The sequence below is a fragment of the Bubalus kerabau genome, chromosome 20, assembly GCF_029407905.1.
Source record: "Bubalus kerabau isolate K-KA32 ecotype Philippines breed swamp buffalo chromosome 20, PCC_UOA_SB_1v2, whole genome shotgun sequence".
Taxonomy (NCBI): domain Eukaryota; kingdom Metazoa; phylum Chordata; class Mammalia; order Artiodactyla; family Bovidae; genus Bubalus; species Bubalus kerabau.
The window spans coordinates 60145021-60170400 of record NC_073643.1 but is presented as its reverse complement, the minus strand read 5'-3'; the positions used below and the strand labels follow the sequence as shown (position 1 = coordinate 60170400).

The 25380-nt window shown below is 59.9% G+C and overlaps 1 protein-coding gene across 3 annotated transcripts in view; it reads left to right on the top strand.

The window, feature by feature from the left end:
- The first annotated feature begins 2758 nt into the window (after positions 1 to 2758).
- The window catches only part of FBLN2 (fibulin 2), an 89553-nt gene continuing 66931 nt past the window's right edge, over positions 2759 to 25380 (top strand). Inside the window, exon 1 of one of the 3 annotated variants that reach the window (XM_055557396.1) lies at positions 2759 to 2893. In XM_055557396.1, the coding sequence (XP_055413371.1) occupies positions 2835 to 2893 (59 nt within the window). In that variant the 5' untranslated portion in view covers positions 2759 to 2834. Of the gene's footprint in view, positions 2894 to 23541; positions 23638 to 25380 lie in introns of those variants that run through there. The other 2 variants (XM_055557399.1, XM_055557397.1) reach the window with 2 other exon arrangements.

Sequence of the window (25380 nt, the reverse complement as noted above, 5' to 3'; positions counted from 1 at the left end):
ACTTCCTCTTGAATGGTTAAGTATAACTGTGTTGTTGCTTAAAAAGGACAGACCAAAATTATCCGCAGAGGGCGCATGTGTGTGTGGCTTGAGCTAGGTAAATAATGTATCATTGTAAAAGGATGCTGTTGGCCGAGGCCCAGTCCCCCAGCTGTCCCTGGCACAGGAGGGGGCTGCCCGCTGGCCGGGGGCCCTAACCCCACTCTGCCTGGCTCATGCGGACTCCCTCCTATGACTCAAAATGCGGGGAGTTTCAGGGAAAGTTTTGGGAGAGACAGTGGGTCTTCCCTGATGGCTCAGCGGGTGAAGAATCCATCTGCCATGCAGGAGACACAGGAGACATGGGTTCCATCCCTGGGTCGGGAAGATCCCCTGGAGGAGGAAATGGCAACCCACTCCAGTATTCTGGCCTGAAAAATCCCATGAACGGAGGAGCCTGGCGGGCTACTGTCCAACAGTTTGCAGAGTCGGACACGACGGAGCGACTGAGCATGCAAGCCTGTGGGCTCTGACGTCGGACCATCAGGGCACCGGGGGGCAGTCTTGGTGTTGCCTTTCCCGGCGAGATGACTCCAGACAAGCCCCTGCCCCTGCCCATTTGGAGCTGCGGCAGCCAAGAGTGGGAAAGCTGACACCCACCTGCGGGGTCCTCGGGAGGGTCTGGTGGGCGGGCGAGGGGCCCAGGGCGTGGCTGGCGGGCACAGGGCCCAGGGCCCCTGATGCGGGTCCCCGGGTGCCCGTGGCAAGTCGCTTCGCCTCTGGGAGTCTGGGTTTCCTCGTCCGTCAGGAGGTGGCTTCCCAGGGTGCAAGGAGCAACCAGGCCCTTTCTGCTTCCCTGCCGGGCAGCAAGGGGGTGGGGGTGGGGGTCTGTACCCCCGGCGTCAGCCCCAGAACAGGGCCTGCAGGCAGGAAGTGGGTCCTCAGAAGCACCCCGTTTGTGTTCTGGTCTGTGCCCACGGGCTGCAGGAGACCGGCTGGGAGTGGTCCTTGCTGGGCCAGCCTAGAGACCCCCTCCCCACGCCACATCTGGGAGGGGGCCCCTTGCCCCCCTGAATTCTGAGCAAGTGCCCCGTCCAGGCCCCCCCCGGCCAGCCCCTCCCCAGGGGTCCCCGGCAGGCTGCTTGGCACCTCTGCTGCAGGGAGGGGGGCCCCGGGCCCCGCCAGCAGCCCTGGGCCAACACCACAATTGTTTTTCCACCTGGAGCTTCCAAGGGGCGGCTGGCAGCCAAGCCGGGGGGCTCGGGTGAGCCGCCAGCGGGCGCGGGAGGAGCCGAGTTTCAGCCACTCCATCCACGGAGTGAAGTGGACACCGCAGGTCGGCTGTCCACTGTCGTTTGACCCCGGGTGCGTGACCGAACCGCCCTCGGCTCCCGTTTCATCCATGAAATGGGGATGACATCTCAGCCTGGCTGGGGGGCCCCATGCAAAGGCCTTAGAACAGCGCCTGGCCCTGGACGAAGGCTCCAGAAGTCTGTTGCCGTGATCCTTACGGTTATAAGGCATCGCTCCTGCCGGTTGTCATCTTGACGCTGACGCAGCGTCTGTGGTGAAGCAGGTTGGACCTGTCTCCTAGCCGCTGTGTGTGTAGGGAAGCCGTGAGCCCAGAGACACCCCCGCCCTCCCACTGGTCCCTGTCCCCTCTTCCTGCCTTTAGCCTGGTGGCTACCCCCAAAAGTGTAAAGGATAGGTCACCTGCCGGCCCCCTGCGCTGCAGATGTGGTGGGCCTACGGATATCGCCACGTCCCAGCAGCCTCTGCGCGGATTTCGACATCCAGGCCGGGGATGGGGGCAGGGCAGCCCTGCAGCTGTGAGGTCCAGCGGGGCTGAGGGGCGGCCACTCAGGTCCCCAGGGCCCGGCTGTGAGAACAAGCTGTCCCCACCCACCTGGCCGCCGTCCCTCGCTGTTGTTTGGAGGAGACACGGGTCATCACACTCCGGCGGGCCTCCCTGCCTGCCCCTTGGCTCCCCCGGCTCTTGGCCTGGGACAGCCCCTGGCTGACCGAGTCGGACCCTGGCGGTCAGTGCTTCAGGCCTGCGCTCCCCCGGCCTCCACGTGAAAATCGGGGGGATGGAGCAGTCGGTCTCCGCGTGCCCTCCCCGCTCCGGGCCTGGGAGATGAGGATGGGGTGTGGGGGTAGGGGCCGGCGGGGGGGCACTCGGGGCGTTATACTCCCAGCCGCGTTTGAGAGGCCCTTTTAGGGAAGAAGGTGCTCAGGTGGGTGTGCAATCCGTCAGTGGGATGTGCCTCATCCTTCATCCCTCCTGACCTGGCCGGGCCTAGGCTGAGAAGCAGCTGCTGGGCTGTGGAATGACCACGCGCCCCAGAAAGGGACGAGGCCTCAGAAAGGGGAGGGGAGAGTCATTAACACCGGATGGGGGAGCTGGTCCCAGGCCAGTTGGATCCCGGGGAGGACCCCGCTGGGGGAGGCAGGGGCACCTCCAGGAGCCCGGTTCCAGGGCTTGATGACGAACATAACCCAGCAGGGAGACGGTAGCTGCGTGGGCACTGGGGCACCGGGGCCACTGGCACTGCAGGGCCCGCCTGCCGATGGGAGGAGGCGCAGGGCCCAGGCGGGGAGAGGCCGACTTGAGCGGCGTTGCAGAGACCAGGCCCTGGTTCCAGTCCCGCCTGGACCTTGTCCCAGCTGTGTGACCGTGAGCAGGGCCCTTCTCCCCTCTGATTCCCCGCTCCTCGTCCACAAAGCCGAGGAGGAATGCCTCCAACATGTGCAACTTGGCCCTGGCGTACTCCAGTGGCCGGCAGGCCGGCAGGCAGGCAGGGCTTTGAGCCTCTGGCCACCTCGGGCCTCCTGCTCTGACCGGGGGCTGGAGGATGCGGCCATGGGCACTGATCGCGCTGGCTCCAGCTCCCAAGACCCTGGAAGCTGCCAGGTCAGTCCCGGGACGGGTGCTCTGCCCATGGGAACTTGGGTCTGTCCCAGGAACAGGAGGGCAGAGCTCTGCCAAGCTCTCTCTGACCCGGGACGGACAGTGGGCACTGCCTGCCCGTCCAGTGCCAGCGGCTGCCGGCCAGGGTCTACGGCAGACAGCGGTCCTCCACCTCTGAGGGCTGGAAAGGGGGGCCAGGGCAGCCTGCAGGCTGTGAGCAAATGTCTCCCCAAAAGACGCCTGGAACTGAGCTGAATCGGGAGCTCCCTGTGGCGGCTGGACGCATGGACCAGGCAAGAGGGAGGCACCAGCTGGGAGTGAGGACAGGGCGTCCAGCTGGGCTTGGCAGTCAGGTGCAGAGCCAGGGGGCCAGGGCGAGGTGTCCGGGGCTGGGGCCATGGCTCCAGGGGCCAGCCTGCGGCCCCTCAGAGCCATCCGAGACGCCCGCTGGGAAAGGGGGGGCCCTGCGCAGACACAGCAGGCAGGCTCAGGATTGGTGGGGGGCATGCCCCCCGTGCCCTTGTAGACGCAGCAGCCCTGGCCGTCCTCAGAGCTGATGCCTCCTCGGGGTCCAGACGGGCAGCCCCCTTGGGGGGAGGCTGGCTCCCAGCATGGCCCTCGAACTTGACCTTGAGCCCCTCCGCCCTCACCGATGACTCCACCCTTTCTCCAACACCCAGAGTGCTGGCTCCGCAGCCGCAGGCTGGATGGTTTAGGATCTTGTGTGTAGATGAAGGCGCCACCCGAGGGGAGTGCCCCCTGGAGTGAGATCGGGCAGGGTCCCCATGGATGACCAAAGGGACCTCTGGCTGCCCCCACAGACACCCGTGGGCTCAGGCCGGGGCGGCCTGCCTCCTGCAGCCTCCTTCTACTCCCTGGGGTGCTGGGGAAGCCTGGCCCCCTGATGCCCCAGCTCCCCTCCTCCACCCAGCAGCGCCAGGCTGAGATGGGGTGCCCCCTCCCTCCATGGCACCCCGGGGTCTCTGAAGAGCCCCCCATTTTGCAGCCCGAGCATCACAGATGTGGGGAGAGCCCTCCACTCTTCTGCGCCTGTTTCCCCAACTCGCGCTCCGGCCAAGCCATTCCCAGCTGGATGGAGGGGGGTTCAAGGTAGGGGGCGGGGAAAGCTGAGGCCGGAGGAAACGTGGTCAGCTGCCCAGGTAGGGACAGGGCTGTGCCCACCTCAGGGAGGCACCCCCTGCCCGCCGAGGACACCTTCCTGCCCAGCGGGCTCCACGGGGAGGGCATCATCCCGGAGATAACACCGTGGAACCCAGGTCAGCCAGGGATACCTGGGCAGCCATCCACAGCCATCCCCCTGTGGTCCTGGTGCCAGTGCCTCTTCCTGATGTGGGGTCCTGGGCTGGGGGTCTCAGGCGAGGACAGACGCTTCCTGGGGTCGGGAACGCAGGGAACCTTGTGGTGGGCACGTGTGCGCGGTCACCGTGCTCTGCTTCCCACCTTTACTAAACCTGGCGGCCCTCATCAAGGGTCCTGAGAGGAAAGTGAGGCCCGCCGGGTGATGCGCCTGTCAGCGTCCCTCCAGGTAAGGACGCGGAGAGCCGGGGAGAGCGCTGCTGGCTCGCGTGCCCAGGGACGCGGTGACACGGGGCTCAGACAGACAGTCCGCGAGCACCAGGGCCCGGGGTCCAGACGGGCTGGGGATGGGAGTCATAGCAGAAGCACGTGGGGACAAGGGGCCCCTCCGCACCAGGCCTGTCCTGGGGACAGAACGTCTCTTTGTCCATAAGTGGGGTTCAGAGAGTGTTAGTTGCTCAGTTGTGTCCGACTCTACGACCCCATGGACTGTATGCCCCCAGGCTCCTCTCTCCGTGCGATTTCCCAGGCAAGAACACTGGAGTGGGTTGCCATTTCCTCCACCAGGGGATCTTCCTGACCCAGGGATGGAACCCGGGTCTCTCGCATCGCGAGTACATTCTTTACCGTCTGAGCCATGGCGGGGCTCAGAGTGGTCAGGAGCAAACCCAGGCTTATGCAGCTGGTGTGTGGTCGTGAGGAGCAGCCCTCCATGGGTGTGACACCAAAGCCCACGTTCGTGACCTCTCCAGCATTTTCCGCAGCTTAGCACAAGGGCTGGATGGCACAGGGCCTGGCAGGGGTCGACAGACGCTGGGCAGGCAGCCTGCTTTCTCCCTGGCCGTGGGGAAGGCCGAGACAGGGGGCCATGGTGAAGGCAGCTAAACAAAGGCCTTTTATGTGCGGGAGGGTTTCTGGCCGGCCTGTCTGCATGCAGGATTGGAGTCATCAGTCTGGCAGAGCAGGCACGGGTTGGTCCAGGCTGCCTGCTGGGCACCGCATCCCGGCTGGCGCGGGGGCTTGTCTGCAGGGTCATGTCTCTTCAGTGGTGTGCTCGAGGCCATCAGGGCTGGGGAAGTCAGAGAGAGACAGAGAGAGCTTGACAAGCATCTTTCTGGGGTGCAGGGCAGAGCCAGAAAAGGCTCCCCTCCAAGGGTCCACCTCGATCTAGCCCTACCATGCTACCACTCGGAGTGGGGGCCCGGCAGTTGCCCCAGGTGGGACAGAAGCTGAAGACCCTGCTGACTGGTGTCCCACCAGGGGCACCCAGCAAACCCAGGAAAGCCTACAGCCACAGGGCCTCAGCGGTGGTCCTGGGGTGAGGCCTGGCGAGCAGGACTCTTTTTCCAGAGCTAGTGATTTGACAGGGCCATGCAGAACCCGGTGGGCTGGTAGGAACAGCAGCCCCCACCCCCGCCCTGGCACAGCTCACATGGGGGCCTTGCCTGTGCATGAGTTGAATCAGTCATAAAGGCAGTCTGCTTTTTATGATCACCATGCTCCAGAAATTCTGCAACGAGTTCTGGATAAAGTGCTTGCCTGTGTTAAGCCATCGCCGTGGACACGGTCGCTTTTGTGACACAGACAGGTGTTTCAGATGTGCGTGTTTTAGAGACGCACCTTTTCATAAGCATCACATCATCTGTGGAATTGAACTCAACTCCCTGTGATACGGCTGCCCTGGCACCTGAGGACTCAACTCCAAGCACGTGTTTGGAGGGTTGAGTTGGTGACGGCTCAGGCCACACAAGGTGCATTTGGCGTCTCTGGTGTCCGCCGTGCCACCTATTCCTGTGCTTGGTCGGTGGATTGGAAATAATCAGTTCCTGCACTGTGATTACAGAGCTGGGAGAGATAGAAGCTGACTCACTTCCATTCTACGTGACCGCATGCAGCTTTTATCTGGATTTAAGATCTCAAATCTTTTGATGAAAGATGCAAATTCTGAGAGAAATGCATGCACTTGGTGGGTGCACATTTTTGTTCAGACATAAAATATTTTCATTTCGTGATTAAAAGTGAGGTGTGCAACGGATATCTGCACATCCGTGTCCACAGAAGTATTCTTCAGAGCGTGTTTTCAGGCGCTCAGGCGTGTCCGGCTCTTTGTGACCCCAGGGAATGCAGCACTCCAGGCCTCCCCGTCCGTCCATCATGGAATTTGCTCCAACTCACGTCCATTGAGTTGGGGATGCCATCCAACCGTCTCATCCTCTGTTGTCCCCTACTCTTATGATTCCACATATATGAGGTCCCTGGAACCGTTGAATCCTTAGACACAGGAAGCAGGACTATGCGGGGGAGGGCGTTGCCAAGGGCTGGGGGAGGGGCTGGGGAGTTGGGGTTTAATGGGCGCAGGGCTTCACTGTGGGAAGATGAGGACGTTCTGGACATGAGGTGGGGGTGTTTGCACAACGATGTGAGTGGACTTGACCCCACCGCGTTGTGCGCCTAGCAACAGTCCAGACGGTCACTGCTGTGCCCTGTGTCAGCTCACGTCAGTGCAGACGCTCAGTCCGGTCCGACTCTTTGCAACCCCATGAACCGCAGCACGCCAGGCCTCCCTGTCCATCACCAGCTCCCGGAGTTCACCCAAACTCATGTCCACCAAGTCGGTGATGCCATCCAACCATCTCATCCTCTGTCATCTCCTTCTCCTCCTGCCCTCAATCTTTCCCAGCATCAGAGTCTTTTCAAAAGAGTCAGCTCTTCACATCCGGTGGCCAAAGTATTGGAATTTCAGCTTCAACATCAGTACTTCCAATGAACACCCAGGACTGATTTCCTTTAGAATGGACTGCTTGGATCTCCTTGCAGTCCAAGGGACTCTCAAGAGTCTTCTCCAACACCACAGTTCAAAAGCATCAATTCTTCAGCACTCAGCTTTCTTTATAGTCCAACAATCACATCCATACATGACTCCTGGAAAAACCATAGCTTTGACTAGACGGACTTTTGTTATGTGTATTTTACTACAATTATGCGTTACGTGTAAAATGACTACAATTTACAGGCAGTGGCCATGAAGTTCCCATGGGGAGGGGAGAGGCGGGCTGGGGAGGCCGGCGTGGGGGCGCTGGAACCAGTGCCTGCTCCCAAAGCCCCGGGGCGCACCCAGCGCTGCAGTGGGACCCGGGCTCTGCACACCTGGCCCACCGGCCGGGGACCCAGCGCTGCTCTGGGAGGTCAGTATGGTGATGGACCCGGCCGGGAGGTGCCCAGTGAGCTGCTGTCTGGGAGGGCGATCGGGATTGGGGTGACACTGGACGCTGGCATGGGCTTGTCCACCAGCTATGCCTTTAACCTGCCACAGTGGAATCGATGCATCCCCGCCCTTTGTAGGGTTACCGTCCAGGCCAGTCTGCACAAAGACATTGACTGCATCGAGCACTGTTCTCTGTGCCCACTGAGACGACGGCGTGGCCTCCCGCGTTTCTTTCGCCACAGTGACCGGTCCTCCTGCCCTCCAGGCTCGCCGTCCTGGGCGGGCCACGCTCACACGCGACGCTTCTCTCTGCGGAGGCAGCCGGATTTGCTTTGTTCGCCTTCGTTGGGGTCCTTCGCGCCCATGTCTCTGGATGAGACTGGCCTATGCCTGTCCTTCCTCCTAGCTGGGGAGTCTTCCATTTCTCAGCCCTCTCCCTTGCCCCAGCCCCGGCCATGTTCTCACAGCTCAGCCGTCTAAGCTCATGGGGGCTCCAGGACCGAGGGGCAGGCCATCGCTGGGGGTGCTGCTCCCGGGGTCTGGGGAGCCTGAGCCCCTCTATGTAGCCTGGGGGTCCTGGGGCGGCGGTCCTGTTTTCTGAGGATGGTGCCCGCTGGCAGAGTCACCAAGCAGGCAGAGGCCTCCTCAGTCTGCCTGGCATATGGGGGTTTAATGGGGGGGGCTCCTGCAGCTGGGCCACAGCCTGGTGCCCCATGAAGCCCCGGTCTCTTCCTTTACGAGGCCCAGCTTCCTGTTTCACTGCCACTGGCTTGACGAGCAGCCTGCACTCCTGGGGGGACAAGGCAGAAAGCTCTTTTCCTTCCATCCTAGCTCTGCTGGCCGGCTGTTCCCTGATCCCCACCTCCGGCAGAACCCAGAGGGGTCAGCCAGGGAAGGCGGGTTCAGGACACTGTGAACCTCCTCTGCTGTGCCCCTCCCAGGTGGGACGTGGCCTGTGGCCTGGGGCAGGGTGGGGCGGTTGGGGCGGGTGGGGCGGCGGACCACCCCCCCTCGGCCCCCACCCTCCTCTGCGTCCAGCCTGCGGAGGCCGGAGGTTGCAGGGAGGAGGCGGCGCCCGCCTCTGCTGCCCCCCTGCCTCTTCTGCTCCCCACCTCCGCTGCCCCCCGCCTCTGCTGCCCCCTCGCCTCTGCTGCCCGCTCACTGCCGTCTCCGCAGCCCCCTGGGCTGCCCTGTATGGCCATCAGGGTCCCTGGGGTGGCCTCCATCCCCACCGTCGCGTTCGTGGGCATGTGAGAATCTTCCAGAAGCACTGTTAGGGAGAGCGCTGACCCTGGAGCACCTTCCCTATCCGCTCTGATGCTGCCCCAGCAGGGTGCTCCAGGCCAGGCATCCCTCTAGCGTGGGGAGCTGACCTGACAGCCCGAGCCTGGCCCCCTCTAGCGCTGACCATCAGTGGGCACTAGCGACTGCCCTCTGCCCTCCTCTCCCCTGCACACCTGGGCCCCGGACACAGGGCCGCCGGGATCCAACCGGGAGTGACAGGCCTGCCTCCTTGCAGATCCACACGGTCTGGAGATCCGGCTTTGGGGGGTGCATGTTTGGGGGTTACCTTGGCTTCTGGGGGAGGGGAAATGTGGCTTATGTCCTAACAGTATAGAGCCCTCCCTGGTTGTTGAGCCCCCAGCCACCACATCCTCCTGCTCCACTGCAGATTCAGGTGTGTGGTGGGTGCTCCTGTGGGGGTGATGGAGCTGCGGCTCTCTGGCTGTCTTTAGAAGGTGGGGTTTGGGACTTCCCTGGGGGTCTAGTGGCTAGAATTCTGCGCTTGCTCAGCCGAGGGCTTGAGTTCAATCCCCGGTCAGGGAACGAAGACCCCACACGCCAAGTAGCGCAGCCAGTATAAAAAGAAAGAAAAATATGCAAGAAATTCACAATCTGAGTCTATCACAGAACGTGGGCTTTGGTGGGCTTCTTTGTCTTTGACTCTGGGTCCTGGTTACTAGTTTTTGCAAAAGCAAAAGCCGCCGTCAAGATGCTGAGCGGCTCAGATAAGTCGGTGACTCAGCCCCGGGCACCCGCAGTCTCCTGATTAGATCTGAGGCGGCCGCCTGCCTCCAGATTCCCAGATAGGGCTAATCCCTCCGGCTGCCCTTTTGTTCCACATCTAAGGACACAAAAGGTGACTTGGAGCAAGGATTCAGGCACAAGGGGTAACCCGGAAAGCTCAGTGAGGGAGGGAGGGAGGCGAGGGGGAACGTCACCAGCAGGGGTTGCGTCGGCCCTGGGGTAACTGGGGCGCAGCCAGCCAGGGCCCCTGAAGGGACTGCGCAGGGCGCGCTTGAGAACTGCTCCCATCGGGGCCGAGGAAGCTGGGTGTTTGCCCAGCAACCCTGCCCCTTGCTGGCTGAGTTAACTCCACAGCACTGGGGTGGCCCTGCACACACACACGGTCCAGCTGCGCCCCTGAAGCCAGAAGCCACACGTGTGTGCAAGGCTGACCACAGGGGCTGCAGTGACCTCCTGCATGGGCTGAGGGTGGCAGGCAGGGTGTTGCCTGCCTTTGGGCCACTCTGCTACCCTCCTGAGACCTCATCAAAACTCACATAAACAGAGCTGGGGGGATATCCCAGTTCCCACATGATCCTGTCTTGGGGTAACTTCTCACGCCCCCAGCATCAGGGTGTGCATACTGGATCTTCATGAATCACACAGACTCATGAAACCGGCCCCCAGGTTAAGATTCAGAACCCAGGGACTTCACTGGCAGTCCAGCGGCTATTACTCTGCGCCTCCAGCACAGGGGACACGAGTTCGATTCCTGGTCGGGGAACTAAGACCCCACATGCCATGCACGTGACCAAAAAAAAAAAAACCACAACCCAAGAACCCTTCAAAAGTCCCCTCCGTGCCACCTCCCAGTTCTGACTACCCTGAGGGTCCCTGTTCCCAACTTGTAGCCGTACAGATTAGTTTTGCGTGTTCCCGAACTTCCTCTGTGTTCTGTTTGCGCCTGACTTCTTGGGCTGCGTTGCTGAGCGATGTCCATGTTGTCCCATGTGGCTGGGAACTGTTTGTTTTCACCGTGATGCCATCTGCAGCTGTGTGGACGCACTCTGAGCCCCGTATCCATCCCTCTGAGGTGGGCATGCAAGTGACATCCAGTTTGGGGAACTAAGGGCAGTGCTGGTGGGGACCGACTTGTCTGGCCGCTGGCGGACACACGCTCGCCTCCTCTGCAGGGGAGTTTCGGGTCATCCAAGTTCAAGTGCTCAGCTGTAGCCAATTCTACCAAATGGTTTCTGAGATGAGCGTACGGCGTGAAGCTCCCACCCGTGGCGGACAGGGATTCCAGCTGCGGCTCCTCCCGCCCACACTGCAGACTTGCGTCCTCTTCCTTCTACAAACCTAGCGGCCATGGGGCTCGTCCACAGGCGCCACGCCCTTCTGACCCCCGCCGGCCTCCTCCACGCTTCAGAGACGAGACAGAACAGAGGCCCAGAGAGGGAGTCCCTGGCCCCACGTCACACAGCGTGCGGGCGGCTGGCCGGGGCTTGAGCCAGGCTCTCTGCAGGAGGCCTTCTGCCAGCTGGCAGGAGGCGGGTGGAGGGGACGTGGGTGGAGGGGACGTGGGTGGATGTTCGGCAGATTTCCGGATGCGAGGTGGTGATCGGGACTGAGGCCCGCTCCTCTCCTGGAAGCCGTGCAGCCGGCCGGGTGATGACAGCTGGCCCTGCCCGTCCTCCGATCAGCCCCCAGGAGGGTGCCATGCCCCATCTTCCCAGGGCAGGACCGGGGAGGGTGAGTGGACGACACACCCACCCTGGCTGCTGAGACCCTGGCAAGGAGCCTCCGGGCAGTGCAGCGGAGTGCAGTCCAGTCTCTGCCTCTCCTAGCAGCGTCCCAGGACCTCTGACCACGACCTCCAAGCCTCTCTAGTTCCCCGTCCGCTCAACAGGCCATGGGCATGAGCCCTGCAAGAGCCAGGGTGGAGAGCATGCTTCCTCCAGCGCCCTTGGGCCCACGGGAGACTCAGACAGCGGGCTCTGGAGGCCGAGAGGGGGCTGGGGTGCTGCCCGCCCCCAGCCCCTCCTCCCACGTGTTGGCACGTGGCTTTGTTCAGCTGCAGCCAAGCTGCTGAAAGAGCCCAGAACACGGCCTCTTTGTTTGATCCCAGGTCTGCCTGCTCCCCGAGACTGAAGTTGTGGGCCCGACCTTGGGCTGGCCACCCACAGCATGACCTGTGATGAGAGGAGAGCCAGGACACCCCTCTGCAAGACAGGGAGACTCAGAAGACACGAGAGGTGCCTGGAGAACTCAGTCTGGCAGGACTGGAACCCGCCTCCAGGGCTCCCAGTCCATTGCCTGCCCCTCCTCCACCCTGTGGTCCCTGGGGCTCTCCCAGGGTCTCTCTCAGCGCAGCCGCTTTTCTCAAACATCCCCTAGCTGCCTCTGTCCATCTGTGTCTTCCACGGAGTTTTGCTGATCTGCTTCTGTGCAGCTATGTTCCCACTTACGAGGCATATACTTGTGAGCAAAACGGCCATGCTCTTGACCCTCAGGGAGTCTGCTGTTCAGTGGCAAAGGCTCATGAGCCAGTTGACAGTTATGGCACACAGAACAGAGCCTGGAGACAGGCCTTGTGGCCCCACCGTCCGGGTAGGGGTGGACAGAAGCCAGGAGGGCTCCCTGGAGGAAGTGATGTTTCAGCTGAGACATGAAGGCTGAGAATGGAGCGAGCAGGCAAGGATGTGGGGCTGCTGGGGAGAGGGAGGCTGAGAACGGAGCGAGCAGGCAAGGATGTGGGGCTGCTGGGGAGAGGGAGGCTGTTTCTGGCAGGTGTCACAGCACAAGCAGGAGCTGGGAGGTTGCAGAGAGCAGGGTGTGGACAAGTAAGTGGATACAGCCCCACAGGCGCAGAGAGGAGGGGAGACTGAGAGGAGAGAGAGAAACGCTCGGCTCCTCCTGAGGGTAGATGCCGATCAGAGCCCAACCACTCGAGGGCCTTGCCCGCCTGGCCTCAGGCGTGGGCTTTGCTCCAGGGCCCCCAGGGAGCCACGGAAGGGCTTAAAGGCAGGGAGTCACATGGGCAGACTGCGCTTTACAAATCAGTGATTGCCGAGAAGAAAACAGTATTTTCAGGGGCGAAAGGCCTGAGCGGAAACTTCACTGAAGAGCAGCTGCAGACCCCTGGCAAACATGTCAGAATCCTCATCCCCATTAGTGACCAGGGACATGTAAATTAGAACCACGCTGAGACACCATTTCACGCCTACTGCACAGGCCAGCGTTAACACGGGCTGGCGAGGAGGCGCGGCCCCCGCCGCCAGCAGCAGTTGGCGGGAGCCCGTGTGGGTGCAAACACTTGGAAAGAGCAGTTTGGCTTGAGCCGGTGGACTTGAAAACGCGCACAGCCGTGACCCGGCCGGACGCTGGCCCTGGAGGACTAGCACGGATGTCACCGGAGCAGCCAGAGCCGCGTCACGTGTAACAGGGAACCAGACCGCAGCCTGGAACGTCCAGACAGCAGACTCACCCGGCGTGCTCACCCCGCTGGACTACTACACAGCACTGAAAGCAAACCCGGACCGACGTGCGCATGCTCGCTGATGCAAAGAGGAACGTTTACAGGGCGTCTGCTAAGGTCCACTTCAAAACCAACCCAAACAGCATAACGATTTAGGGATGTACCCAGAGCTGGCCACTGCTTTTAAGGGGAGATGCTGCAACTGGGGAGGGGCCTAGGAGAGGCTTTCTGGATCTGGTAGACCCCGTCGTCCACAATCCCCCGCTTCTGGTATTTTCACAAAGTGGGAATCAGCCACTGGGCTCGTGTCACATTCCCTCCTGCTGGCTTCACATTTTTGCAATGGGTGTAACCTGCTTGTTTTATTATTAGTCACCAGCCGCAGGCGACGGCATTCCTATCAGGCCCACGTTGCGTCCCCGGTGCTGCCGGGGTTCCTGGTACCCAGTCCAGCCTCAGTCAGCGACCATGTGCGATGCAGGAATCTCTGGGCTCTCATTGGCTGGTGGCTCAGGGCTTCGTTGGCTGACAGCCAATCACTGATGAGCTCAATGAAGTCCCCAAAGTGTCTGTAGGGGATTTTACAGAGAACACACTTCAGAAATGTGTGTTGTGGGGGATTTTACAGAGAACACGCTTCAGAAATGTTTGCTATCATCTGACAGCATCTGAATCGAATGCAGAAGAAATCAAGTTCAAACCCAAGAACGCAAATGCAGTCACCCTGTGAGGGTCATTCACGGATTCCTCTCCAGGATCTGGCAACGGCCCCCAGTTTCCATTGAGAGGCTCACTCCCACACCCAGGCTTTTGGGAGAGCGTACGATCGGGGCTGAGCCAATCAACACAGCCTGTTTCTCTGGCTGCAGTGATTGGTCCAGGGCTGAGCATCTGACTTAAGCCCCTCCATCGGGAGAGAACCTTAAGGCCAGTGGAGTATTGCTTCATTTCGTCTAGACGTGAAGGGTTGTGGGCTGGAACTTCTGGGAATTTTGGTCACCAGGAGAGATGCTTTGGGTGGAAAGCGGAGAGAGGAGAGAAGAGCTGAGAGCCGAGGGGGAGAAACTTGTTCCTGGAGACATTTGGGCACCTGGATCCAGCTATGCCTGAAGTCCTCCTCTCTATATTGTTCCATTATGGAATTGACTACCTCCCCCCCCTCTTTTTTTTTGGCTGTGGGCCCCTGTGAGTCAAGTGTTCTGTGACTTGCAGCAGAAAGTGCAGTCCAGCACCCCTCCCAGCTCATCCGTGACACCTCTGGAGCCAGAAGCCTGGGAGTCGCCCCACCCCTCCCTCTCCCCAGCTCCCAGTGTCACACTACCCCAGGTGGTCTCTCTCCTCAGTGTCTCTCCAGTCCTGCCACATCCTCACGCCACGACCCTCATCCGAGCTGTGTCATCTCCCACCTGAACTCTAGCACCCAGCTTCTCAGTGTGTGCGTGCCGCTCAGTCGCTCAGTCGTGTCTGACTCTGTGGACCCCGTGGACTGCAGCCTCCCGGGCTCCTCTGTCCATGGGATTCTCCAGGCAAGAATACTGGAGTGGGCTGCCATGCCCCGCTCCAGGGGATCTTCCTGACCCAGGGATCAAGCCCACACCTCCTGCATGCCCTGAATTGCAAGAGGATTCTTGTAACTGCTGAGCCACCAGGGAAGCCCCAGCCTCCTCAGTCTCTCTCATTAAAATCCTTGAGCAGTTCCTCATAGCTCTCCGAATAAACACCAAATTCTTTGACAGCCCACTGGGCCTGGCCAAGTCCTCTCCTCACCAGCGTCCCTCCGAAGGACTCCTCAGCTTTGTGTGGGCAGCCGGGCAGCTAAGGGGCACTGCGGCCAGTGTGCTGGTGCTTCAGTATGGCCACCCTAAATAACCGCCTCCAGCATGGGTCACATCACATGAGGTCTAAAGGCTGGAATGTGGAAGGTGAAAATTCTCTTTGGACGGTGTAGACAGCCTCTGGCCCAGCCCTGGGAGAGGGACGGGCTTAGTTCGTCATAGGGTACTGGAGGAGTTGGGGGTCTGTCAGCTTGGAAAACAGGCACCCTGGAGCTCTGACTGAGGAGTAGCAGAGAGGTCTGCAGGTACCAGAAGGCAGGGCCAAGCCCAGAAAGGAGTCGCCTTCCTGTGTGAGGAAGACTTTTCTCTTCACACCCAACAGCCCAGTTTCTGGCTCCTTCTTTCAGATTCAGCTGGGACAGGAGGATCTGGGCTCCTCTACTCAGGGAAGGGCATTCTGGGCCCTTTCCTCCGGCATCGCTATAACCAGCTGGGGTCCAGGGGTCTCGGAGCTGGAAGAGGAAACCTGGAGCCTGGTGGGTTGTGTCTCTGGACTGGGAGACCTGGACTCAAGGACTTGGGACTCCGGGGTGTGGGTAGGGTGGGCACAGGGCTCACGTGAGCTTCCTGGTGGGAAGGAGAGAGGCTGGGTTTGCATCCAAGCTCAGGTCTGAGTCTCAGCTGTGTGGTGGAGAAGGATGCGAGAGAGGTGGTTGTATCAGAGGTTCATAAGCTAAATGAAGCTGTGGACTATGTTTTTTGTTTAGTCACTAAACAAAAGAGTCAAACAACATGTTTGACTCTTTGCAACCCCGTAGACTGTAGCCCACCAGGCTCCTCTGTCTGTGAGATTTCCCAGGCAGGAATACTGGAGTGGGTTGCCATTTCCTTCTCCAGGGTTTCGTCCTGACCCAGGGATCGAATCCACGTCTCCTGCTTTGTAGGTGGATTCTTTATTGCTGAGCCACCAGGGAAGCCCATGACTATCTTGATTACTATCTTTACCATTATTCTCGAAAGCTTCAGCCGGGACGAGGGAGCCCTCAGCCACTTTCTGCTGGGGGAACCCCGGGTCCTGCTGAAGTGATCCTGCTTTGGCAGCCACTGTGCTCAGTTGCTGGCTGGGGGGCATTTCACACGGTGGGAGTGGGGGTCGACCAGGCTCCTTGGAGCGGGAGGTCTGAGTGAGGCATTCCCAGGGCCACTGAGAGCATCAGCACCTGAAACTCCTCGGTACCCGCGGACTGGTCGGGTGCAGCCCTGTCGGGTAACTGGAGGTTATTTGGAGCCTCAGAGGCCAAACTTCATGATTTAAATAGAGATGTGTTTTCCGTCCCACGTTCCCAGAAGGGGAGGTTTCAAGGAATTACTGGAAATTCCTGTCCCTCAACAAGTCATGGTGCTGAAGGCCCAGCCACCAGGGGTGTGGGCTAGGGTGGCCAGAGACCTAGGGCTTAAATATGAGAGTAACAATGAATGAAGGCTGGATGAATGAAAAAGAGCTGGAAGAAAACACAGGTTGCTTACTAGTCCATCTTAGAATGGAGAAATCCTACGCACAAAGGAAACTGCTAGACAGTTTTTCTACATCAAACTTCACAAGTTAAAAAAAAAAAAAACTTTACAAGCTCTACATGTTAAAAAAAAAAAGAAACAAACAAATAATCTTAAAACAAAGGTGTCTGCAGCAGGTACTTGGCAGACAAAGAGTCAGCACTCCCACTATACAAAGAACTCTCAAAAATTTTTCAGATGAACACCTCAATGGTTAAAGCGAATGAAGAACAGGTTCATGGAGTTCTCAGAAGACACACAATCATTTACAAAGGCAATCAACTTCAGGCGGTGGGAGAACGCCTTCGCCTGGCAGATGGACTAGGACCTTGGAAGACGGGTGGTCCCCAGACATGGTGACTGGGTGAGGAGCAAGCGCCCTCACACGACTGTGGGGAGGAAATCTGTGTGGCTTTCCGGGGGTCCTTTGGCAGGATATATCGCAAGCATTCACACATCTGTACACCCTTGCAACTTCTGGATGGTGGACAAGTGCCCAAAAATATAGGTTGGAGGATATTCTTCAAATTATTTTTCATGATAAAAACATTGGAAATGATGAAGGGAGGATCAGATCAAGCATGGTTACAGCAGACAGTGGAATACCGGGCAGCTCTTGACTGTAGTTATGTAGATACGCGTGTTGATGTAGGAGATGGCCACTGTGTATCACATAAAAACGGAGCAGAAAGTGTGTTAGAATTTGATTGTGGGCATATATACAGACGGGCTTCCCAGGGGCGCTAGTGGTAAAGAACCTGCCTGCCAATGCAGGAGACACAGGAAACTTTAGTTCCATCCCTGGGTCGGGAAGATCCCCTGGAGGAGGAAATGGCACCCCACTCCGGTATTCTTGCCTGGAGAATCCCCGGGACAGAGGAGCCTGGGGGGCTACAGTCCACAGGGTCACAGAGTCGGACGTGACTGAAGCGACTTAGCATGCACGTATGTGTACGTACATACATTCATTCATGCAACTACTTGTTTTTATAAAACAAAAGGGGCTGGAAGAGTTTCTCTTGTGAAGGTAGATTTGCTAGTGTTGAGTGTTTTATTATGCACTTCCTAACTTATTTAGTAAACTCAGAACCAGCCTCTCCCATTTCAAAGATGGGAAAACTGAGGCTCAGAGCAGACAAGAGACTTGCTGGGATCAGGCCTCCCGTCTCTGGGCTGACCCAGTAGGGAAGGGGCGCTGAGACCTAGTTTTCCAGCCCTCCAGGGAGGTCCTAGCCCCCTGAGTAGAGCGCCCCTAGCCCCCTCCCCCTCTTTCCTCCTCCCAGGAAAGCTGGCCTGGTGGTGAGACTGGGCCAAGTCTTGTCTAGGGTGACCAGAACTTTTCAGAAGTGCCAGAAATTTCATCACACCAGGCAGAGGGATGGGCGGTGGTGAGTCACGAATGAGCTAGGCCACAGGAGGTAGGGTCTGGCCATTCCCAGATGGGAGGCGTCAGGCTTTCCTGGAATCAGCAGATGGCTTGGGAAAGTGGAGAGAAATCCTAGAGTGAGAGACTGTGAAGGCTTCCTCCAGCTCCTCTCTCCACACAGCCCTCTCCAACCACTCTGCCAAGGGGTCCCCCAGCCCCTGCTCACACCCCGTGGATGGGGAACCTCCTGCCTGGCTGCAGGGTGCTCCCCTCTTGCCTCTGGGAGGGCAGGGAGAGTGTGCAGACTCTGCGCTCAGACTGCTCTGGGCTGGGGCCTTAGCTTTGCCAACAAGCTGCGGTTTCTTTGTCTGTGAGATGGGGGTGATAATACCTAGTTTCTCAAAGACTACTTTTAAGATCAAATGAATTAATCAGTGTAGGGTTCCCATTAAAGTACTGTCGTTGTTGTTCAGTCACTAAGGTGCGTCCGGCTCGTTGTGACCCCATGGACTGGAGCACACCAGGCTTCCCTGTCCTTCACTGTCTCCCAGAGTTTGCTCAGACTCATGTCCATTGAGTCAGTGATGCCATCCAACCATCGCATCCTCTGCCGTCCCCTTCTCCTCCCGCCTTCAGTCTTTCCCAGCATCACGGTCTTTTCCAATGAGTCAGCTCTTCACATCAGGTGGCCAAAGTATTGGAGCTTCAGCATCAGTCCTTCCAGTGAATATTCAGGGTTGATTTCCTTTAGGATGGACTGGTTGGATCTCCTTGCTGTCCAAGGGCCTCTCAAGAGTCTTCGCCAGCACCACAGTGTGAACTATTAAAGTGTATGATTAACAGATATGAGTTTATTTTTCATTCCAATCAGTGTCACCTTTATTTAAGGCAGAGCATCCTTGGAGATCATGAAAAACAGATTCCTGATGGCTAACTAACCTGGTGTCCTAAGTGGGCCTGGGAACTGCCGGGAGGTAACGTTGCCACAGTGAAACTCAGGCTATCAGCTGAAGCTCTTGGGTGCAAGTAATAAAACCCCAGTTCAGATTGGCTGAAGCCCCAAAGGGAATTTAGTACGCCCTGGAACAGGGGGGTGGGCTGGCTTCAGGCCTACAGACCCAGGGCTCAGCACACCTGAGGGCTCATTTCTCTTGCAGGTGAATGGCCAGGCCAGGTTCGGTGACTCCACGAGGCTCAGGGATGGTTCCAACCCAGCCTGACTTCCCCCTGGTAGACAGGGGGCCACTCCAGCTCCGTGCCCACCCCAGGCCCTCGCTTCAGCCAGCAGGAAGGGGAAAGTGTTCTTGACCTCCTGCAGCCAGAGAGTGGGGCCACGCAGAGACCGGACACAATCAGCTTTCATCGGGTTGACGAGTAGGATGCTGGGGATGCAGAAAAGAGCGCAGACAGGCAAAGGGGCTGCAGGGACGGGTGGAGTCCAGAGCAGAGGGGGCTTGCGCGGGGCTCCAGGCCTGACTGTGTGCCTGGATCTGAGCTCCCTCCATGCTACCTGCCAGCAGCTGCCCTCAGCCACCCCTTGGGACTGGCGTGTGTCCACTGTGGCCACTCCTAGGGGCAGATCGTGGGACTCGGGGGCCGTTTGAGCAGGGGATTCCAGGGCCTGGCGTGAGGCATGGTGGGCTCCAGGCAGCAGGGACACAGTTCTGCCAGAAGGCTACAGGGAGCCTGAGTTTTCCCCACTTGGCAGCACCTCCAGGCAACTGGGGCTTAAAAAAAAAAATCCCAACACCTGGCTGCACCCTCCAGAGACTCAGATTTAATCGTTCTGGAGTAGGGTGATTCTAGACAGCAGCTTTGTCCTAGAGCTGAGTTCCCAGGGGCGGGGCAACCCCGGGTCTGTCGGACAGAAGCCTGGCAGGCAGCGCCGCTCTGGGGAGGAGGGCATCTGTCTGAAAGTCACTGTCCATCCACTCTGAATGTCTTTCCCGTGTGTAGGAGACATTCTGGCTGGGCCCGGACGCTTCACTTTCTGTGCCGCGCAGTTACTGTGAACGTAAGGCCAGAGTGATGGGAAAGCCGGCCCAGCGCAGAGCTCAGTCTTGGGAAAAGGAGGGGGTTCCCTGTCACCCCCAGAGGCAGCAGTAGGCGGATCCTGGGGGAATGAGCAGCCCCCACACTGCCGGCACACAGGGCTGCAGGGAGAAGGCGGCCGGCTCAGCTGGTGCAGGCTGCGTGGAGCTAGTGACAGCGGACGTTTAATTGAAGGCTCATCACGTGCCAGACTCGCCGTAAGCATCTTCAAAACAATCCCACAGGGCAGGAACTATTTTCCAGACAAGTCCACTGAGGGCAGAGGGCTAAAGCCCCCCACGAACGTCACGCAGGCAGATGTAGCTTTAAACCAACCCTTTGGCTGCAGAGCCCGTGCGTCCAAACCTATGTGATTGTTGTCTGGGGTTATCACTGTGGTCACTCTCGTCTCTCACGCACCAGGAGAGGCATGGGACCTCCTCCTGCCTACGCAGCAAGGATATAGACCCAGCCAGCTCAGTAGGCCTTCTCTGCCTCACCGGGGCTGGCATAGGGATTCAGGTGAGCTCCCACACCCGCCAGCCCTGGCGCCTCGATGCCTGGGAGATCGTCACCGATGTAACCCCTCTGCCCACTCTGAGCATTCTGTCTCAGCCTTATCGGCCCAGAACTTCCTCCAATCATGTCTTGGCCGGGCCCCGGGCCCCAAATTCCTGGTGGGTGATGTGCACGCTGTTTGCGATAACGGCCCTGGCAGGACTCTGAGGGGCCGGCTGCCTTGGCTCATCTCCAGCTCAGATAACAGGGAGGTATCTCCACTTTATCTTCTGGAAAGCTGGCCAGGCCTTGGGGGCGGGTTGGAAGGTGAGGCCCAACCTCACTGCCGCCCCTCCCGGCCTGGACACCTGGGGCGGAAAGGGAGTGCATCTGAGAGCGGAGAGCTGCCCAGAGCCTTCCATAGCTGCCCACAGCAGGAAGGATTCAATCCACCACTCACCCGATCACCAGATATTTACCGAGCTCGCCCCCGGGGCCAAGCCCTGATCAAAGTGCTCTGGGATTTCAACTTATTTAATCCTCCCCACAAATCCCACAGGATTGGCCCTGATGTCTTTCGGCTCATTTGACAGTTGAGACAATCAAGGCCCAGGAAGGTCAAGAAATTTGCCCAAGGTCACACAGCTGGTGGGTGGTGGAGTCCTTACCGGGTTAGCTTACTTCAGTTCAGTTCAGTCGCTCAGTCATGTCCGACTCTTTGAGACCCCATGAATCGCAGCACGCCAGGCCTCTCTGTCCATCACCAACTCCCGGAGTTCACTCAGACTCACATCCATCGAGTCAGTGATGCCATCCAGCCATCTCATCCTCTGTCGTCCCCTTCTCCTCCTGCCCCCAATCCCTCCCAGCATCAGAGGCTTTTCCAATGAGGTCTTTGCATGAGGTGGCCAAAGTACTGGAGTTTCAGCTTTAGCATCATTCCTTCCAAAGAAATCCCAGGGCTGATCTCCTTCAGAATGGACTGGTTGGATCTCCTTGCAGTCCAAGGGACTCTCAAGAGTCTTCTCCAACACCACAGTTCAAAAGCATCAATTCTTCGGCGCTCAGCTTTCTTCACAGTCCAACTCTCACATCCATACATGACCACAGGAAAAACCATAGCCTTGACTAGCCGGACCTTTTGGCAAAGTAATGTCTCTGCCTTTGAATATGCTATCTAGGTTGGACATAACTTTCCTTCCAAGGAGTAAGCGTCTTTTAATTTAATGGCTGCAGTCACCATCTGCAGTGATTTTGGAGCCCAGAAAAATAAAGTCTGACACTGTTTCCACTGTTTCTCCATCTATTTCCCATGAAGTGATGGGACTGGATGCCATGATCTTCGTTTTCTGTATGTTGAGCTTTAAGCCAACTTTTTCACTCTCCTCTTTCACTTTCATCAAGAGGCTTTTTAGTTCCTCTTCACTTTCTGCCATAAGGATGGTGTCATCTGCATATCTGATAAACTCTGCATATCTGATAAACATAGCTGTCATCTGTAAACTATAGCTTACTTAGAGTTACTTATAAACGGACTTTAAAAAGGCATCTAGGGACAAGAGCTCTGAGGAACAAAGCCGGTAGAGAGGGACGGAGGGAGGGGCAGTTGCTATCTCTGCTAGGGTCTCAGGGAGGGCTCCCTGGGGGTGGGGTGGGGAGTGACATCCCATTGTATGGGGATCTGGGGGAAGGGCATTCGAGGCGGAGGGAATGGCTAGTGCAGAGGCCCCAGGCGAGAACAAGCTTCAGGGGAAAAGGGCCCGCAGAGAAAGGGCCTGGCGGGTTATGGGGAAGCCTCTGGCCTGGTCCCAGGCTTTCAGTACAGAGCTGGCCTCTCCATCCGGTTCTGGCTCGTCTGCAGCCAGTCTGAGCCCCTCGGCACTCTCTGGCTTCACCTCCTCCCAGCTGGGTGACCCTGGGCAGGCGGCTTCCCTTCTCTCTGCCTTTGCCCTTGGCTGCCTCATCCCAGTCTGGGCTCTGGAGGCCCCTAGGGTGGGGGCAGGGCCCACGATGGGCCCTCGGCTGCTGCTCAGATGTGAGGCAGCGACCGCTACCACATGTCTCTTGGCAGGGACGGAAGGTGCTCCCAGAGGTCGCTGAGCTGAGACACACACAGAGACGGAGGACAGAGTCAGAGGGAGATGCGGGGACCGAGAATAGAGGAAGACAGAGAGACACAGGTGGAGACGCAGAGACGGAGAGACAGGGTCGGTGGGGAGGGGGAGACGCCCCCACAGAGCCTGGGAGACACGGGCCATTTGAAGGAGACACGCAGAGACACAGGGAGACGTTGACCCGCAGCAGCAGAGAGATGGGGACGGAGACACTAGCAGAGAAAGCTGACTGTCCGGACACCACTGAATGGTACTTGCCGTGATGAATTTCACGCTCTGTAAATTTTACAGCGAAAAGAGAGACAGCGATGGAAGGACAGAGTTCAGGGATCCTGACTCTCTGGGGCCCTAAGCGGTGGTGGGGAAGGAACCGGGGCTGGGTCCCTGTGCAGAGTCTAGGCCTCCAGGGCCCAGGGGTCTGGGGGCCAGTCCCCCTTTCACCGGGCTGCCCCGGTCTGGCAGTGGCCGGTTTTGCTTACGTGGGCTTTGGGACGGGTTCTGAGCCCTTGGCCAGGAGACAGGGCCTAGGAGGTCTGGGGAAGGCAGCCTGTCCCTGTAGGTCCTGTCACCAGCTCCAAGGCTGCCAAACCCAGGGAGTGGGGGCCGGACGATGCCCCCCGCCCCGGCTGTGGGGGTCGGCGTCAGGGCACTCAACCTTCTGAGCTGACAGCTTGGGGTGTTCACTGCCTGTCGCACCTAGCCAGGAGGGCATAATACGGGGTTCTCCGTGGCTCCCCACCAACAGCCCAGGATATGACTGCTCAAGAGATGAGGAGCCTGGGCTGAGAGAGGTCAAGGGCCTTGGCTGAGGTCACACAGTGGCCACAGGCAGCTGTGTGGGCTGGGGAAAAGGACAAGCCTAGGCTGGGGGCTGGGACCTGGTGCCAGCAGGCCAGGGGTGGTGTGGGAGACCCCCAGACGGGGAGCGAGAGGGTGAGAGGCGGCCAGGCCCCTCGGGCCCTCTCAACATGCTCGGGGAGGCCGGCCCATCTTCCCGGAGGGGACACTGAGGCCCAGCTGGCCGAGGCAGCCGGGCCAAAGCCCCTGTGGGCGGTAGGGCCAGGGCGAGGACTCCGCGCCGAAACGGGTCGGAGAAGGGGCGCGCCCAGGGCGCTCGGGGCTCGAGGCGCACGCGCGGCGCGGCCACGTCCGGCCCCGGGGACGCGGCGGGGCGGGGAGCGGCGGCGCGCGCTCGGCCCCCTCCCCGGCCACGGCCGAGACCCCGCCCCGGAGGCGGAGGGGGCAGGGCGGCCCGGGGGCCCGGCGCCCGCTCGGCCCGCCCCCGGCCCGCCCCCCGGCCCGCCCCGCGCCGCCGCCGGGCTCCCCGAGCTCTCGACGCGCCGACGGCTGGACGGACGGACGGGTGGACGCGCCGGCGGCCGGGCGAGCGGAGCGCAGCGCGGTGAGTGCACGCGGACCCCGGCCCTCGCCCCCGGGACCCCCGGCTCCCCCTCTGCGGCGCTCCCCCGCCTAGTCCCGCCCCCAGCCCCCGTCCCCGGAGGGAACCGGGCCCTGGTCGGTTGGCACCGCTCTCCTCCCCCGCGCGTCCCCCTACCGCGGGCGGCCCAAGTTCTCCTGCTCCCGCGCACGGCCACCCCGGACCCCCTGCGCACGCCCGGCCCCTCACACTCGGCTCTCTCACGTCTCTTGTGCGCGCACAGGTTTCACCCACACGTGCCTTGCACACGGGCGGCCCCAGACACGCACGCCAGTCTCCACCCCGCTGCCTGTGAGGCGCGTGTGCCTCGCCGCCGTGCACGCGGGTGTCTGTCCCACACGCCTCTCCCGTGTGTCACACGCATACCTGCGGTGGTGAGCAGACCCCACTCCCACACACACACCATGAATGCCTGCACAGACCAATAGCTTCCTCGTTGGGGGACCCCGGCCCCCCCACCCTCGTGGGCACCCCGCTTCATGCCCTCCTGACCCCGGTGGGGGCCCAGGCAAGCCCCCAGAGGCTTTGTCACTTGTTGGGGAGCCTGGGTGGCTCCCAGGAGCACAGGCCGGGGTGACTGGCCCTGCCAACCTCCCCCTCCTCTTCACCCCCACCCCCACACACCCCCTCCCTGTATCCTCTTCTGCCCGCTCTCCAGGCAGGGGTGCCCTCTCGCCCTTTGCGGTCACAGGGTCTCATTCCCACCTCAGTGTGTGCCCACCACTCGGGCTGGTCCAAAGCTGGCCTGAGCCAGCAGGTGTCACCGTGACCGGCCAGAAATGGAAAAACGGAAAGAACGTTTGGGTGCTGGCCATCACCCCGAGCCCCTTGGATCACCATGCGGCTGCAGGGCCCTCCTGGGGTCAGCTGGTGCCTGGGCCTGGCCCGAGTCTGTGGCTGAGTGATTGGGACTCTGAGTGTCCGAGTCCCCATGTACAAACAGGGCTGAAGATCCTCGTCCCGCCGCCCCCCCCAGGAGGAATGGAGGGCCTGGGAACTACTGCTGGATCGACTGCCCACCGCCCCGACCCCCGACCAGATCCAGAGCCTTGGGAAGGGCAGTGGGCAGGGCGTGGATGGTGTCAGAGGCTCTTACTCGGAAGGCGCGGACTTGCCAGCCCCCACCGAGCCTGGCCCTGCCTGTTTGGTTTGGCTCTCAGCACGTTAGTATTCTTTTTAAAAATTTAATTAGCTGTCAGCATTTACAGATCGGTGAGCTTCACAGAAAAGTCCGGATTTCAGTCTTGTGAGAAATCGCAGGGTTCCGGCGGCTTGGGACCCATGTCGCTGGGGGTTGGTGCCCTTGAGTAGTTTGGCTTGCCTGCCGCCCCTAGGGTCGGGGCCGGGGCCCACTTGGCTGTAGTCCCCAGCTGGCCGCTTTCACATTTGCGGCTCCCTCCAGACCTGCTGTATAAACTGGGATGTTCTTGCAGCAGCAGCGCCCACCCCAAGTGGGCCTGGGCCGGTGGACACTCTTCCTGCCATGGCCTTGCAGTCACTGTGACTCCAGGACCGCCAGGCTGCAGACCCCGAGTTCCCCAAGGCTGCAGGGCCTCGGTGTGTCCTGTTGGGCATCAGAATTCTGTGTCTGCCGTGGGGGGGAGCAGGGAGCACTTCCCTTCCCCACCCCTGGCCGGCCTTGGAGGAGGAGGTGCTCTCTGCAGGGCAGGGCTCAGGCTGGGGGACAGGCTCCCAGCTCCCACTCCT